The sequence below is a fragment of the Lemur catta genome, chromosome 19 (assembly GCF_020740605.2).
Source record: "Lemur catta isolate mLemCat1 chromosome 19, mLemCat1.pri, whole genome shotgun sequence".
Lineage (NCBI taxonomy): Eukaryota > Metazoa > Chordata > Mammalia > Primates > Lemuridae > Lemur > Lemur catta.
Window position 1 is genome coordinate 27,833,305 of NC_059146.1, and position 14,451 is coordinate 27,847,755.

At 56.8% G+C, this 14,451-nt stretch overlaps 2 protein-coding genes across 4 annotated transcripts in view; one reads left to right on the forward strand and one right to left on the reverse strand.

The window, feature by feature from the left end:
* The first annotated feature begins 4,589 nt into the window (after window positions 1–4,589).
* CNFN (cornifelin) lies at window positions 4,590–6,727 on the forward strand. Of its 2 annotated transcripts, none has more exons than XM_045531567.1 (4): window positions 4,590–4,648; window positions 5,777–5,890; window positions 6,278–6,414; window positions 6,507–6,727. In XM_045531567.1, the coding sequence occupies exons 2-4, from the start codon at window positions 5,779–5,781 to the stop codon at window positions 6,594–6,596; spliced, it is 339 nt and encodes a 112-aa protein (XP_045387523.1). In that variant the 5' UTR covers window positions 4,590–4,648; window positions 5,777–5,778; the 3' UTR covers window positions 6,597–6,727. The 2 variants fall into 2 exon arrangements, with proteins under 2 accessions (XP_045387523.1, XP_045387524.1); XM_045531568.1 differs by lacking the exon at window positions 4,590–4,648 and adding an exon at window positions 5,283–5,350 and having other exon boundaries at window positions 6,507–6,684.
* A 3,726-nt stretch (window positions 6,728–10,453) lies between these two features.
* MEGF8 (multiple EGF like domains 8) overlaps window positions 10,454–14,451 on the reverse strand; it is a 38,716-nt gene continuing 34,718 nt past the window's right edge. For both annotated transcript variants that reach the window (XM_045531571.1, XM_045531569.1), the window contains exon 41: window positions 10,454–13,057. In XM_045531571.1, the coding sequence (XP_045387527.1) occupies window positions 11,789–13,057 (1,269 nt within the window). In that variant the 3' untranslated portion in view covers window positions 10,454–11,788. The remainder of the gene's footprint in view (window positions 13,058–14,451) is intronic.

Genomic DNA, 14,451 nt, shown 5'->3' on the forward strand with positions numbered 1-14,451 from the left:
GATTGGAGCCAGCCTTGCCCCCAGGCGAGTGTTCTGGGTCCTGAGGCGGAGCTTGGAATAGAGATGGAGAGAGAAACTTGGGGAAGCTCTGGCCTGGATATGTCGTTTCCTCGTCCCTAAAACGGAAGTCAGAGGCAGGGTGCTGTCTGCAAAAGGAACCCAGAGTGGGAGGAGACTCGAGACTCACGTAAGACAAAAGAGAAAAATACAGATACCAACGGAGAGATAAAAATAATAAAACAATAATAAGAGCACTCTCTTACCAAGTTTACTGTGCCCGGGTTCTGTGCTAAGCATTTTACATAATTATCTCATATCTTCATCATCACAACTCTAAGAGATCCGATTATTATTATTATTATCCCCATTTTACAAGAAAGAAAATTGAGGCCCAGTGAGGGACAATCAAGATACAGATGGAAAGAGACAGGAGAGACACAAAACAGATGGAGATAAACAAAGAGAAACAGGCCCAGAGAGAGAGAAGAAAAGCTAGACAGCAAACAGGAGAGGGGCTGAGAGCTGGGACTTCTGGGTGAGGATAGGGGCTGTGGAGAGCTGGGGACTGGGATTCCTGGGTCCAGGAAAAGGCAGGACCAAGGATGGGGACTCCCAGGTATTTCCTCCCCTGACTCCATGATACTAGGTTTGTCCAACCCTTCTTGTGGGCGTTGGACCTGGTTGGGGTCGAAAATAGTGATTAGGACGGACAGATGCATCATTATCCTACTAAGAGATGATAAGAAAATGATTAATGTGGGTGCCCCCAGCTTAGGAGGGGCCTTTCCCCCATGGCCTCTGTTCTTTGATCTGGGCAGATCAGAATGCAGAGAAGATTGGGGAGGGGCAGGGCCCCCTCTCTGTGCCTCCCCGTCTCTGCATCTCCATCACTCAGAATTGTCACTGCCGCCCATCTTGGGGAGAGGTGGGCCACCCTAGGGCAGCAACAGCCTTCCTGGTGGGTCTTCATCTCTCTGAGTCTCCCTACATCCCCCAGAACCCTGAACCCACCTGAGGTCCTGGCACACTTTAGGGGCTCAGCAAATTGCTCATGGAATGGATGGACAAACATCCACATCTCTCTGTCCCCATCCTGCCATCTTTTTCTGTGTCACCATCATGTTCACCCCTCCCTGACCTCATCAGACTCCTCTTCCCTTTCACCCTTGTGTTTCTTCCGAAGCCACTGGCCCCACCATCCCCATTAGGGAGAACTGAGGCTCATTTTGGAAGGAGTCACTCTCCCAGGGTCACGTGTGGGACATGTACAGAAGTGGCCTCAGGGCTGAGAGAGGTTCTCTAGACTCCAGAAACAGACACATTTCCAGCACCTCACAGTCAGAAATGCAAGATCACACCAAATACAAATACTCGCAGTATATGTTAGGTGTCATCTTGTATGTGCACCACACAACCAGAGAGTCACACACGCAGCACATATAATTGCCTACGAACACAAACACAAACATAGGCACACAATTCCGTGGAATCAATCACCTGCAATGACAACACACAAGAAATATTCTATTTCACATGCAAAACAGACACCTCAGCTATGCAATTATATGCCCAGCCACTGACAGGCACACTCATCCAGTCCCTACTAAAAGGAACATGAGCAAAGACTTTGTTTAGTTCACTCTTGTATCCGCAGCAACTAGAAGAACACATCGTCATCGTCATCATTATCATCATAAACACAAAATGTTTCCTATGTGCCAGGCACAATTCTCAGCACTTTACATGAATTAATTCATTTAATCCTTTGCAACAACCCGTTTTACGTACTGGAAAATTGAGGTGCAGAGAAGTTTAGTGACTTGCCCAGGGTTTCACGGCCAGTAAGAGGCAGACAGGATTTGAACCCAGGCTTTCTGGCTCCCGAGTCCATCACATAAGGCTACCACTCAATAAATAATTGCTGCCTTAATCCAGTTAGAATGACAGAGCCACAGTAACCGAGAACACATCCAAATACCGGTGCTCAGTGTGTAGAATCACAGGAGGGCAATACAGACACACAAATAGAAGAGACCCCTTCACATGTCACGTCGCAGACCACAGACACACACAACACATCATGACAGACACACAGCACCCAGAGAGTCACACAACCACACAGAGAGACACAACACACCCAAACCCAGACAGAGGGACACACCCAGAGATCTGAGTTCCTCCTGTTCCACTCCCAGCCCCTCTGGGCTGGCCCTCAAGGAAACAGCAGGTTTGGGATAGGAAGGGGGGCCACCTCACTTGTCCGCTCAGCCTGACCGGTTCCACTGGGGCCACGGATGGCCCAACCCACCTTATGAAACCCACGTTGGGCAACGAGACTCAGACCTGCCTGGACGCCTGCGTTCTGGGGAGAAAGGGGCTGGCAGCCGGGACTCTGGGTCCTGAGGGAGTAGGAGGCTGGGTGCCCCATTCATTCTAAGGGAGAGGAAGGGGACTGGGACCCGGACTCTCAGGTCCTGAGGAGGGAGGGCTGGGGGCCTGGACTCCTAGGTTTGGGGAAAAGAGGGGACCAGGGTTCTGAATTCCTAGTCTTGAAGATAGGATACCAGATTTAGCAAATAAAATACAGGAAGCCCAGTTTAATTTGAATTTCAGATAAACAGTGAATCCTTTTTTAGTATAAGTATGTCCCCAATAGTGCATGAAACATACTTATGCTAAAAAAAGTATTCGCTGTTCATTTGGAATTCAGATTTAACCGGACATCTTGTATTTTGGGTGGCAACCCTATTTGAGGGGCATCGAAGCCAGATGGCTGGTGACTGCCACTGTCACTCCTCAGCCCCCCAAGCCTCTCCTGTTCCTGGCCCCGGGCCTCCCCGTCACCCCCAAGCAGGCCACCTCACAGCTTCCCCAGTCCCGATTTCCTCATCTGCGTGAGTTGCTATATCTAATTGGGGCCCCCAGGCTGTGTCAGGAGTGGGGAGAGGAAACTTGAGGGCAACTCAGATGTCATCGCGGGAGCCCTTGGGTCCTCAGGGGTGACTGACCTTGAGTCACCTGCACCCAGAGCCTAGACAGCGGAGGGGATGGGGCCCCGTGGCTGCCTCCGCGGGGCAGGCCTGCAGATGGGGAGAGACGGGGAGCAATGAGGAGCGATCCCGACATAGGAGACAGGGACACAGAGCCTGGGTGGAGAGGGACCCGGAGAGGGAGAGACAGAACCAGAGGTTTGGAAACAGATTTGTAGATATGAGAAAAGAAATAGAGATTCAGAGCCAGAGAGATGAAGATGCAGAGACCGTGAGAAAGGGATATTAAAACAGAAGTGGGGTGATGATGTCCCTCAGACATTCAGGCAGGAGGACGAGCGCTGCCCGTAGGTCTGGGCATGGGGTGCAGGGGCTGGGAGACCAAGGCTGCACCCTGGCATGCTGGGGGGCTGGGCTCCCAGGCCAGCAGACTGATCCAGCTGCCATCACCCCATGCCCATACCCAACGGGGTGGTGAACCACCTTCTCTGCAGGTGACACAGTGACACCCCAATCTTCTGGTGCCTCCTACATTTTTGGGGTGACACCCGTGCTGGGAACCCCACCCGGCTCTGATGCTGCTTCCCTCACTGAGTCACCTCCAACCCCGTCAGGCTTGTTGGGGGGAGACTTTGGCGACTCAGGCCTCCGGGCCCCCAGCTCCTTCACCCCTCAGGAGCCCAGCAGTTTGGAGCCCCAGAACCCCCACCCTACTCGGGCGTGTGCAGCCTAACAACACCCAGGAGTCCAGGCCCCCCGCCCTCTGCTCTGTGAGGACCCGGGAGTCCTGGGCCACAAGCACCTCCTTCAGGAGCCACGGCTTTTCGGTTCCCAGCCTCCTCCCTTCCCAATATGGAGGTGGGGTGAGGTGTGTTTATTTACTTTGGTCCCAGCATGAGTCACTCCCCAAAACACACTGCCCCCCAATGTGTCTCCTGGCCCTGAATGGGAGGACAATGCCCCCATCTCCCAGGGAAGTGGGGACATCACTGTGATGAGAGAGACCACCCCTGTGCTCTCCCCCACACACCCGGCCTCTCTCTCCCTGCCCTCTCCCCGCCTCCCCCTTCCTTTCTCTCTAAGCCCCTGCAGTGGTCCCCCACCTGCCTCTCCACCCTGCCCGCTCTGTGTCTCTCTTCTCTGGATCCTGTCTCCCCTTTTGTTGTTATTTCTCCACAGACCTTTGTGCCTCTCTGTCTCTTTCTCCATACATCTTCCTGTCTCCCTCCCATCTCTCCATGTCCCTGCGTCCCCTCCCCATTTCTCTCCCCCTGTCCTTTGGTCTCTGCACATTGCCCCAGCTGTCTCCCCCTCTGCCCTGTCTCCGCCTCTCTGTCTCCCCCTCTGCCCACTCCTGTTTCTGTCTCCGCCCTCCCCGTCTCATCCCTAGAGCCCCCCATCCACCGACAGCATTTCCTGGGTCCCCGCGGGGTGAGGCAGGAGGGGAAGTGGGGGGTGGGGAAGGGAGAGGGAGGGCGGGAAATCCCAGTGGGGGCAAGAGGGTCAGCCAGACCGGCTTGGCTCCCTGGGCACCTCTGTCACAGCCCCGCCCAGGCACCGTGGCCCGCCCATATAAGTGGCTCCTGGCGCAAGACTGAGAACTCAGTGCCTGTGTCACCCACACCTGTGTCTCCATCACTGCCACCGCGGGCCTGCAGGTAGGAGCTCCCCTCCAGCAGCCTTGCTCTCTGAGCTCGGGTACCTCTGCTCTGTCTCCCTTCATATCTCCAGCTGTCTATCCCCTTGGACACCTGTCTTTCCCAATGCCCCTGGGCGCCTCCTGAACCTGAGTAGTGCTGAGTTGAATTTGGAAGTCCTGAGCCCCAGCATCCCTTCTACTAACCCCCTTGGCCTAGGTCATCAGATGTGCGGCATTTCTCTTCACCTCTCTGAGCCTCAGTGTTCCGTCTGTGAAGTGGGCTTGCAGAGGAGTCAAAGTGCTGGGCACAGATGGGCATCACTAGTGGCATCTCTATGGGCACCTGGTTCTTATCTCTTTCTCTCCTCGTCTCTGACTCTACCTGTCTCTGTCTCTTGGTCTCTCCAGCTCTGCCTCAGGTATGAGCAGGGTCCTCTGGGGTCTGTCGGGCAGCTGTAAGATGGGCGAGTTTCTCGCCCCCATCCTACCCATCCCCTATCCCGTGTCTCTCCTCACCGGCAGGCTGACTGGGCCTCTTTCTCCCCAGCTCCTCTCCCCCTGAGACCCCAGACCCCAGTGCCCCAGTCCCCCGCCCTCCCCTCCCAGTATCTAGCGTCCCCTGGACAGACTCCACCGCTGTCTCCGCTCTGCCGTCCCCAACACTACCTCCTCAGGGCCAGCAAGATGCAGTTTGAGATGCACGACAACGTGAAAGGCAAAGGTGGGATGGCTGGAGGGACCAGCAACCCTCTCAGTACTCGGAACCTGGCCGCCTCCCTCCCCTGGGCACCCTGGCTTCGAAGACGGATGGCGCCAGCTCCCACCCCAGAGGCCCCAGAAATGCTGGAACCCAGCACCCCAGGCCCAGACGAGGAGGAGGTGGCACGCCCAGGCGGCACTCAGATGTGGCGCCCGCCTTCCCTCAGATGTGCAGGAGACCCCACCCTCAGCTCAACCAGCTGCGCAGGAGGCAGCGGCAACAGGGACAGGCTGGGGTGTCGATGCCCAGATGTGGCAGAAGGGAAGGGGGAGGTGTGGTAGTGTCCCCTCAATGGGCGGCCTGGTGGCCCTGCCCAGACTGCCCGGCAGAGGGAAGGGTGGCAGGGGCCACGCCAGGCTGCCGGCTGACCTCGCCCCACCTCCGCAGCCATGTCCTACCCAGTGACCAGTCAGCCCCAGTGTGCCACCAGCAGCTGCTACCAGACCCAGATCAGTGACTGGCACACAGGCCTCACGGACTGCTGCAACGACATGCCCGTCTGTGAGTGTCCACCCGCCGCGGGGAAGGGGGAGGGGAGGGACGCTCACTTCCCACCCCCTGGGACACCCACGAAGCCCACTCCCACCTCCCTTCCTTGGAGTCTGAGTTCCCACCCTCTAACCCTCACCCCCAGTCCTCGGACCCCCAACAGTCCCCAGGACCCTGACCTCACACCATGGCTCCCACGATCCGCCTCCCCTTGCACCCTCAACTCTCCTCCTTGTGACCCCCACAACTGCCCCTTCAAACCCTACCGTCCAATCGCTAAACCACCCTGGCCTCGGACCCCTCATTCCGTCTGGGACTTGTCTCTCCACCTTCTCCGACACCCTCCTGGGGTGGTGGCGGGAGCCCGCCCCGCTCCTGACCGCCCCGCGCTCGGCCCAGGTCTGTGCGGCACCTTCGCTCCTCTGTGCCTGGCCTGTCGCATCGCCGACGACTTCGGCGAGTGCTGCTGCGCGCCCTACCTGCCCGGAGGTCTGCACTCGCTCCGCACCGGCATGCGCGAGCGCTACCGCATCCAGGTGCGCGGCCGGGACCCGGGAGCAGGGGGGCTGGGACTGGACTCCAGGGACCAAAAGCAGCGCTCTGACCGCTCTCTCCCCCCACCCTCCAGGGCTCCATCGGGCACGACTGGGCGGCCCTCACCTTTTGTCTGCCCTGCGCCCTCTGCCAGATGGCGCGGGAACTGAAGATCCGAGAGTAAGGACGTTCTGCACCTTGCCCTCCGTCCCCACCGGTCCTGCCGGGCCTCCTCGGGCCCCTCCGGGGAGGGCCTGCCCCACCGCCCCTGTCCCGCAGCCACAAATACTCCCATAATAAAAACCCGAAAACCAACTCCGCCTACATCCCTTTTGTCCCAGGGAAGGAATCTGGGTGGAGAGAGAGGTTTGGTGAGGGAGGTGGGGACACTCCACAGATGCCTAGGTGTGGACCCAGGAGCTCCTGGGTCAGACCTTTGACCCACGCCGGCTGTGCAGGACTTTGGCAAGTCATCCCTCGCAAAGCGCGACCGTCCTCACCTGACCAAGTAAAACCACTGAACCCTTAACTGCAGACGCCCTAGCTGGAGCTCTGCCTGCATCCCGAATAGAAGCAAAACAGAAAGGCAGTCTTGGCAGAACAGTAGAGGTTCAAAGAAATGAGCCCCCATGCATTCAATCCCTGTGGATTTGGCCAGGTGTGGTGCCTCACGACTGTAATCCCAGCACTTTGGGAGGCCTAGGTGGGAGGATCATCTGAGGCCAGGAGTTCAAGACCACCCGGAGCAACATAGTGAGAATCCCCCATCTCCACAAAAAAAATTTTTTAAATTAGCCAGGTGTCGTGGGACGTGCCTGTAGTTCCAGCTACTCAGGAGGCTGAGGCAGGAGGATGGCTTAAGGCCAGGAGTTGGAGGCTGCAGTGAGCTATGATGGCACCACTGCACTCTACCCTGGGCAACAGAGCAAGACCCTGTCTCAAAAAACAAACAAACAAACAACAACAAAAAAACAAACTATGGATTTTGGCTTGCACACAATTCTAACAGGTGTGCGAGACTTTTGTCTCCACAGCAGAGAACTGCCAAGCTGAAGGCCCTGGTGCTGAAAGAAATCTTTAAGGATTATCCAGTTCACTCAACCTTCTTTACTGCAAAAGCAACTAGCAGATCAGAAACTGTTTAGGTCTCAAAATCGGACAGACCTGGGATCTAATCTGGACTCTCACCACTTATTAGCTATGTTATCTGATGACTTCATAACCCTTTCTGAACCTGTTTCCCCTGTGAAGATAACAATCCCTAATGTGTCAAATGGCTACTGTGGGAACAAGAGATGGGGCAGGAGGAAAGGCTAAAGTGTGAACCCAATAAGTCATTGTTAATGTCACTATTATATGATATATAATAATAAATATTCTAATATTAATATATTATTACTATTATTTGCTGTTCTTCCCCCTCCCTCTCTCTCTCGATCTGTGTATCCAACCATCAACTGACATCTTCACGCGGGATACCTAAGAACCATCTCAAATTTGACACGTCCAAAACCTAAATGCTGATCCTCACTCTCCTAACCCTACTCCTTCTCCTACAGTCTTCCCCGCGTCAGGAAATGGCAAACTCTACCCTTTCAGTTGCTCAGTCACTTTCTTTCTCACCCAACGTCCAATCTGTCAACAAATGCAGTTGGTTCTACTTTCAGAATATACCCAGAATCTCACCACTTCTCCCACTCCGCTGCCCCCATCTTATCCCAGCCACCCTCCTCTCCAACGCAAATGAAAGTAGCAGCTCCCTCACTGGGCTTCCCACTCTACCGCACCCGCTCAGTCTCTTCCTCGCAGAGGAATCCTGCGAACACAACACCTAAATCAGGTCACATTCCTGCCGTGCTCAGAATCCTCCCACGGCTCCACCCCCACAGAGTAAAAGTTAGAGTCCTCACCGTGGCCCAAGGACCTGCAGGTTCTGCCACTTGTTCCCTCTGTGATGTTGTCTCCTCCCTGTCCCTCTCCCCCTTACTTTCTCTGCTCCAACCGCATGAATCTCTTCTCCAAAATGTTTAGCACACTCCTGCCCCAGGGCCTTTGCACTGGCTGTTCCCTCAGCTTGGCATGCTCTTCCCTCAGATGTCCCTCTGACTCACACCCTCACTTCTGCTCACACGGCATCTTATGAGAGAGGTTTCCCTTCCCACCTTACATTCAATCGCAAGCACCAGGCCCCTGCTCCCTTCACTGCCATTTCTGGTCACTTTCCAGCATACTACGTCATTTCCTTATTACCCAGCACCCCACTGGCTTATCGGCTCCACGAGGGCAGGGACCTTGTTCACTGCTATGTCCCCAGCACCTACATCAGTGTGGGGCCCATTGTAGGTGATCATGGACAGAAGACATTGGCTTAGGAAAGGGAAGTGTCCTTGGAGGTGATGTGTGGGGCAACAGAGTCCGACAGGCTTGGGTCAGAGTCTGGCTCGCCTCCTAACTGGCCCTGAGTTCTTAGGCAAGACTTCGCTTTCACATCCGGGAAAAGGAGGCTGTATCTCCCAGTGGCACTATTGGGAAGATTAGAAGACTCAGGCCAAGTACCCAGAACAGTGCCTGGAGGGCTATAAGCCCTCAGTATAATACCCCGCCTTTCCCTGAGTCCCCGGGGTGCTGGCAGCCACACACGGGCTAGAACCCAGGTGCCCGGCCTTGCGTGCCCAGGCTTCCTCTCACCCTACCTCGCGTCTCCTGCATCCAGGTGCATCCAGGGAGAAGTGACAGCTGAGAGGCTGATGTGGAGGGAGGATGAAAGTGCACTATGGTGCGTTTGTGCAGGAGCATGTGCATGGCCCCGACAGGTGGAGAGAGAGAGTGGCTCAGCGTCCCGGAGACGAGGCCAGGTGACGGTGCGAACACTCTGCTTAGGAGGGCAAAGTCACAGGATGACTGCTAGGAAAAGACCTGACCTAAGGGGTCCAAGCACAGCCTGCAGGACTCTGGAAGAAGAACCTGAGCTCTGTTCTGGCCATGCCCGATACCGTCCTCTGGCCTTGGGGCTGTGTGCCTCAGGCAGCACGTTCCGCTGCTCAGCAGCTCTGCAGTGGGGAGATAAGCATTTTTTTTTTTTTTTGAGACAGGATCTGTGGTGTGATCGTAGCTCACGATAACCTCAAATTCCTCAACTCAAGCCATCCTGCCACCTCAGCCTCCTGAGTAGCTGGGACTACAGGCACACAGCACCACACCCAGCTAATTTTTTGTAGAGACGGGGTCTGGCTATGTTGTTCAGGCTGGTCTTGAACTCCTGGCCTCAAGTGATCCTCCTGCGTGGATTTGAGTCACCTGGATTTGAGAGTCAGACGGCCAGTGTTCAAACAGCAGCTTTCACTCAACAGCTAAATGATGTCCGTGACCTTTTGTTTTCTCGTCTGCAAAATAGGGATCACACAGCACCTCCCTCACACGGTTGTTGGAAAGATCAAATGAAACCACTGTAGTACGTGCCAAGAAGACGACGTAACATATGGTGCTCAAGAAATGCAAGTTCATACATCCTGGAGGGCAGGGACTACGGGCAGCTGGTAAAGGCAAAACTCATGTATAGTCAGTAATCCCCCAAAATCCCATCAATTGCCCACAACGAGGGCAACTGTCCAGGTTATCCAGCACTCAGGTGCCAGTTCAGAGAGCCAAGACCCCATTCCTCCCCCTCCTGCACGCAGACTGCACTCGGACACCTGGGTCTTCCCCACACTTTTTATTTGTTGGTTCGGTCACTCCCCTCTTCCTCGGATGTGGCCCCTGCCGCCTCCGACATGCACACACTGGCAGGGCCTCTCGGACTGGGGCCCCCAGCAAGGGGAAGATGCAGTGCCCAGCCCCACAAGGACCAAAAAAGCAGCTGGGGGTTGAAGTCTTTGGGCAGAAGGAGAGTCCCAAGTTCAACAAGATTGCCAGGATTGGAGACAGGGGGGTCCTCAAAGAGTAGAGGAGCTCAGAAGTCCATAGAGGTGGCTTGGGTGGGGGACAGCCCCTCAGGAGGGCCCAGAAATTGTCAAAGCAGCACTGTCTGAAGAGACCCATGTGCCGATGACCCGGCTATGTCCATCCCCAGCCTGGGACCCCTCCCGCGCCCACCTGAGGCCGCTCCTCAGGCAGAGCTTTTGTCCCCTGAGGCTCCTTCTGAATAGGCCTCAGTTGTCCCAGCTTCACTGGGTGACCCTGGCCCCAAGGTTGGGTAACACCCACGCTGAGCTTTGTCCCTCCAGCCTAGGGGGGTGGCAGCAGCTTCCTGCTCTTGATCACCTCTGGGCTATCTCACTGTCCCATCTGTCCCTTTGCAGCCACTGCCCTCACCAGCACTACCAAGTCCCTGCACTCAATTCCTGCTGTTGAAGTACTCACAGTGCTGTCTCCATCCCCAGTTGGACCTGGCTGAAGAGATGTCTACAGGGCGACTCCAGTGTCAAAAACGACTCTTGATCTTCCCCATGAGTCCCGGTCTGCCCCACCTTAAACCACCCGACACCCCCATGCTTCAGGCCACAAAGTTAGGGGTCACCCTGGATTTGTCCCCTCCTCACCTTGACAAAAACATCCTGCTGTTACCTTCTTCCACACACATCCTGCATCCTGACTGCCACTGCCCTGGCGTGGCCCTCGCCCCATCCCCCTGCTGCCTCTCTCGTCCCCTCCAATCCACAGCTGAGTGATCTCTTAAATAGGGACGTAGGATCCTGTCGCTCCACCTCAAAGAGCCACCCAACAGCTTTCCACTGCCCTGAGAATTAAACCCCAAACTCCACCTGGGCCCTGGGTCATCCAGCCCCTGCCTGTCCCCAACCTCATCTCCTGATACTTGGTCTGGGTCATAATGGCCAGGTTTCTGGTCCTGTCAATAAAATAAGCTGGTTCCCACCTCAGGGCCTCTGCCCCTACACTTCCCTCACCCTGGAAACAGTTCCCGAAGCTCTTCCCAATGCCAGTTCTTCTCGGTCGTTCTGTCCAGCTTCTCTGAGTGCCCAATCGACTTTACTCCATGGCCCCTTGCTGCCACATCCCGCTGAGGTTCCACAGCACGTATCCCTGTCTGAAGCCATCTTACTCGTCTGTGTGTGTACACATGCACGTGTGCCGACTGTCTCCCTTCACTAGAACCTAAGTCCCATGAGATCAGGGAACCTCATTTCTCGCTCGGTTCCTGCTTTGCCCCATGCCTACAACAGTGCCTGGCACATAGTAGGTGCTCAATAAATAGCTGCTGAATGCAGAACAAAGGAGGCCCTGTCTGGGGACCCCTGGGGGAAGGGAGCCAATGGTCTCTGAGGAGACAGTGTCCAGGGGCCCCAGGTGGAGGGGCCCCAAGTCCAGAGTGGCCCCATCAGGCGACTCAGATACTGTGGCTGAGGACCCTGCAGCAGGTCAGAGGGACATGCTGGTGAGGTTGTCCTGGCTCAACAGTCCCTTGCGGCCTGCTCCAGCCCCGTGCCCACTGCCCCCAGCACCCCCGCCACCCCCACAGTACTCGTGCAGCCTGTGGCGCAGCGTGACAAGGGCTGACCCCAGGCAGGCACCATTGGGTGCATGGGGCCCGCCAGGCAGCTGGAGCAGCAGCGTGGCCACGCCAGCCATGCCATCCTCCGTGGGCTCGAGGGTGATGGGCCCAGCTCGCAGGCCAGCAGTGGTGGCAGGGATGGCCGGTGGGCAGCACCCCCCTCCCATGGGTCCCCAGGGCCCACCGGCCCCTGTCAGCAGCAGGGGTGCCAGGAAGGGCTCAGAGCGGCGGAAGGTGGGTGGCGGAAGCCCAGCCGGCTTCCAGGCAGGGGCTGGAGCAGTAGGGTCGGGCGGGAAGCAGACGGTGACCTTGGCAAAGGGACGGCTGGCCATCTTGGTCATCTCCTGCAAGTGCCGGCGCTGCTCCTGCCGCTGGTCCAGCGCCTGCTTGGCCTTCCAGAGGAGCACACAGAGTGACAGGAAGAGGAAGAAGCAGGAGAAGAAGACGGAGAAGAAGACGAACAGGTCGATGTGGGCCTGGTCCTGCCGGAAGAAGAGCAGGCCCTGCGAGTCGGCGGAGCCGTTGGCACCGGGCCCACTTGGGTCTCCCACGCCCAGCAGCAGCAGGTAGAAGCGGCTGGACTTGAGGGCGTGGTGTTCGTGCGGGTAGGTGATGACCAACCGGTCCCGTACGCTGCGGACCACGAGTACAGCTGATGGCTCCGTCACTGTCACATAGGTAATCAGGCCCCGCGGCCACACCTCTCGTACCCGTGGCTCTGCTGGGGTGCCAGGCCCACTCCCAGCCCCTGGTCCCCCTGGATCCCCGGTCCCCCGGAGCCCACCGTCAGCAGGCGGTGGGGGGGGCGGCGGGGGTGGGGGAGGCTGGATGTGCACGGTGTGGACTCCAGTGTCAGGGGCCACACGGACCACAAAGGTGTCATAGGAGGTGGAGACGTAGAGGTCCACAGCACCAAAGGTCACGTCCAGGGTCAGGCGGATGTCCACGTTGGTGAACTTGGGCTGCACGCCGAAGAGCACGGTGCGGCCAGGGCCCAGTGCCCGGCGCTTGGGCTCGTGGAAGCAGTTGGTCTGGGACGTGGGGTCCAGGCAGCACTCCTGCTCCACGGAGATGAGGCGGTAGCACTGCTGGCCGCCCAGCGGGCTTCCATGGAATGACTCCCGGCACTTGGCGCACTGCAGGCAGGGCAGGGGGCAGTGGGGTGGCCATGAGGACTGAGCTCGGTGCCAGACTGGCCCCCAAGCAGGACAGACTGATATCCTACATCTGTTGGAAAGGAGCTACTGCCCTGAGCCCTCTGTAGTGTCCTAGCTACTTCCTTGTGACCCTCCTGGAGCCTCCCTGCCACAGTGCAGATGCCGCCAGGACCTGACACTCTAGCACTGCAGTCCCTGGTGTCACCCTAGTGCCTCCAACACTGCGGTGCCGAGGCCAGTGGCACTCCGAGGCACAGTGGTGAAGGGCTCTGTTGAATTCTGGCTCTATCTCCTCACCAGCTGTGTGGCCTTGGACTAGTGACTTAACCTCAGTGAGCCTGAGACTCCGCACACAGGCAGCAACCGTGGCGTGCTCACAGGACGGCTGAAATCACACACACGGCACTAGGCATGGGGCAGCCAGCCCTGCCTGCTGCCCAGCTGCTTCAGGGCTGTGCTGGGCACGCTCCTGCCTCAGGGCCTTTGCACTGGCTGACCCTCTGCCAGACGGCTGTCCTCCCACATGTCTGCTTGTCCGGCACCCTCATTTCCATCAGGTCCTGACTCAAATGCCACCTTCTCACTGTCCTCCTTGGCCGCTGTATGCACCATTTCCACTCCCAACATGTCCAACCCCCTTTCCTGCTCAATTTTTCCCCTGGCTGCTCATCACTGTCTAACACACTGCACATCTCACGTGCTCGTTTACTCACTGCCGGGCTCCCCCACAAGAAAGTAAACCCCTTAAAAACAGAATGTTTTGCCTGGTTTGTTCCCTGCGGTGTCCCCAGCACCTTGCAGTGTGTGGCATATAATAGGTGCTCAATAAATATGTGCTGCATGGATGAGTGGATGGCTGGACAACAGCTATTATGATTCCTGTAGCTTAGCAGAAACCACTAGAGTTCTACGATCAGACCAGGGTCAGTCCCGGCTCCAAACCCAACTCGCTGCCTGGCCTGGAACAGGCCATTTCATGTTTCTGGGCCTGTTTTCCTCTTACATCCACACCCGACCGAGGCCCCAGCACAGTGCTGCTGAGCCTTCCACATCTGAGCTGTTGCCACGTCTGCACAGCACAGCTCCCGGCTGGGCAGCACGCACTCCATACACACCAGCCGTCACTGCCACCCCCAGTAGAACTGCAAGAAACTGCTTCTTCAGAGCAGCCCACGGACCTCCTAGAGGAGGAGGTCTGCATTCATCTCTGGGGCTCTCTGGGAGAAGCCAATGGGCCTTCTGCTTATCAAGAAAGCAAAAAAAATTCTGATCCAGATGGAAATGTTCAGGGTGGCGGGTCAGTAAAGTTGTAAAACTGTTGCCATTTTGGGTGGAGTTGCATCTGTGCAGCTATGATGTTTCCACAGATGCGT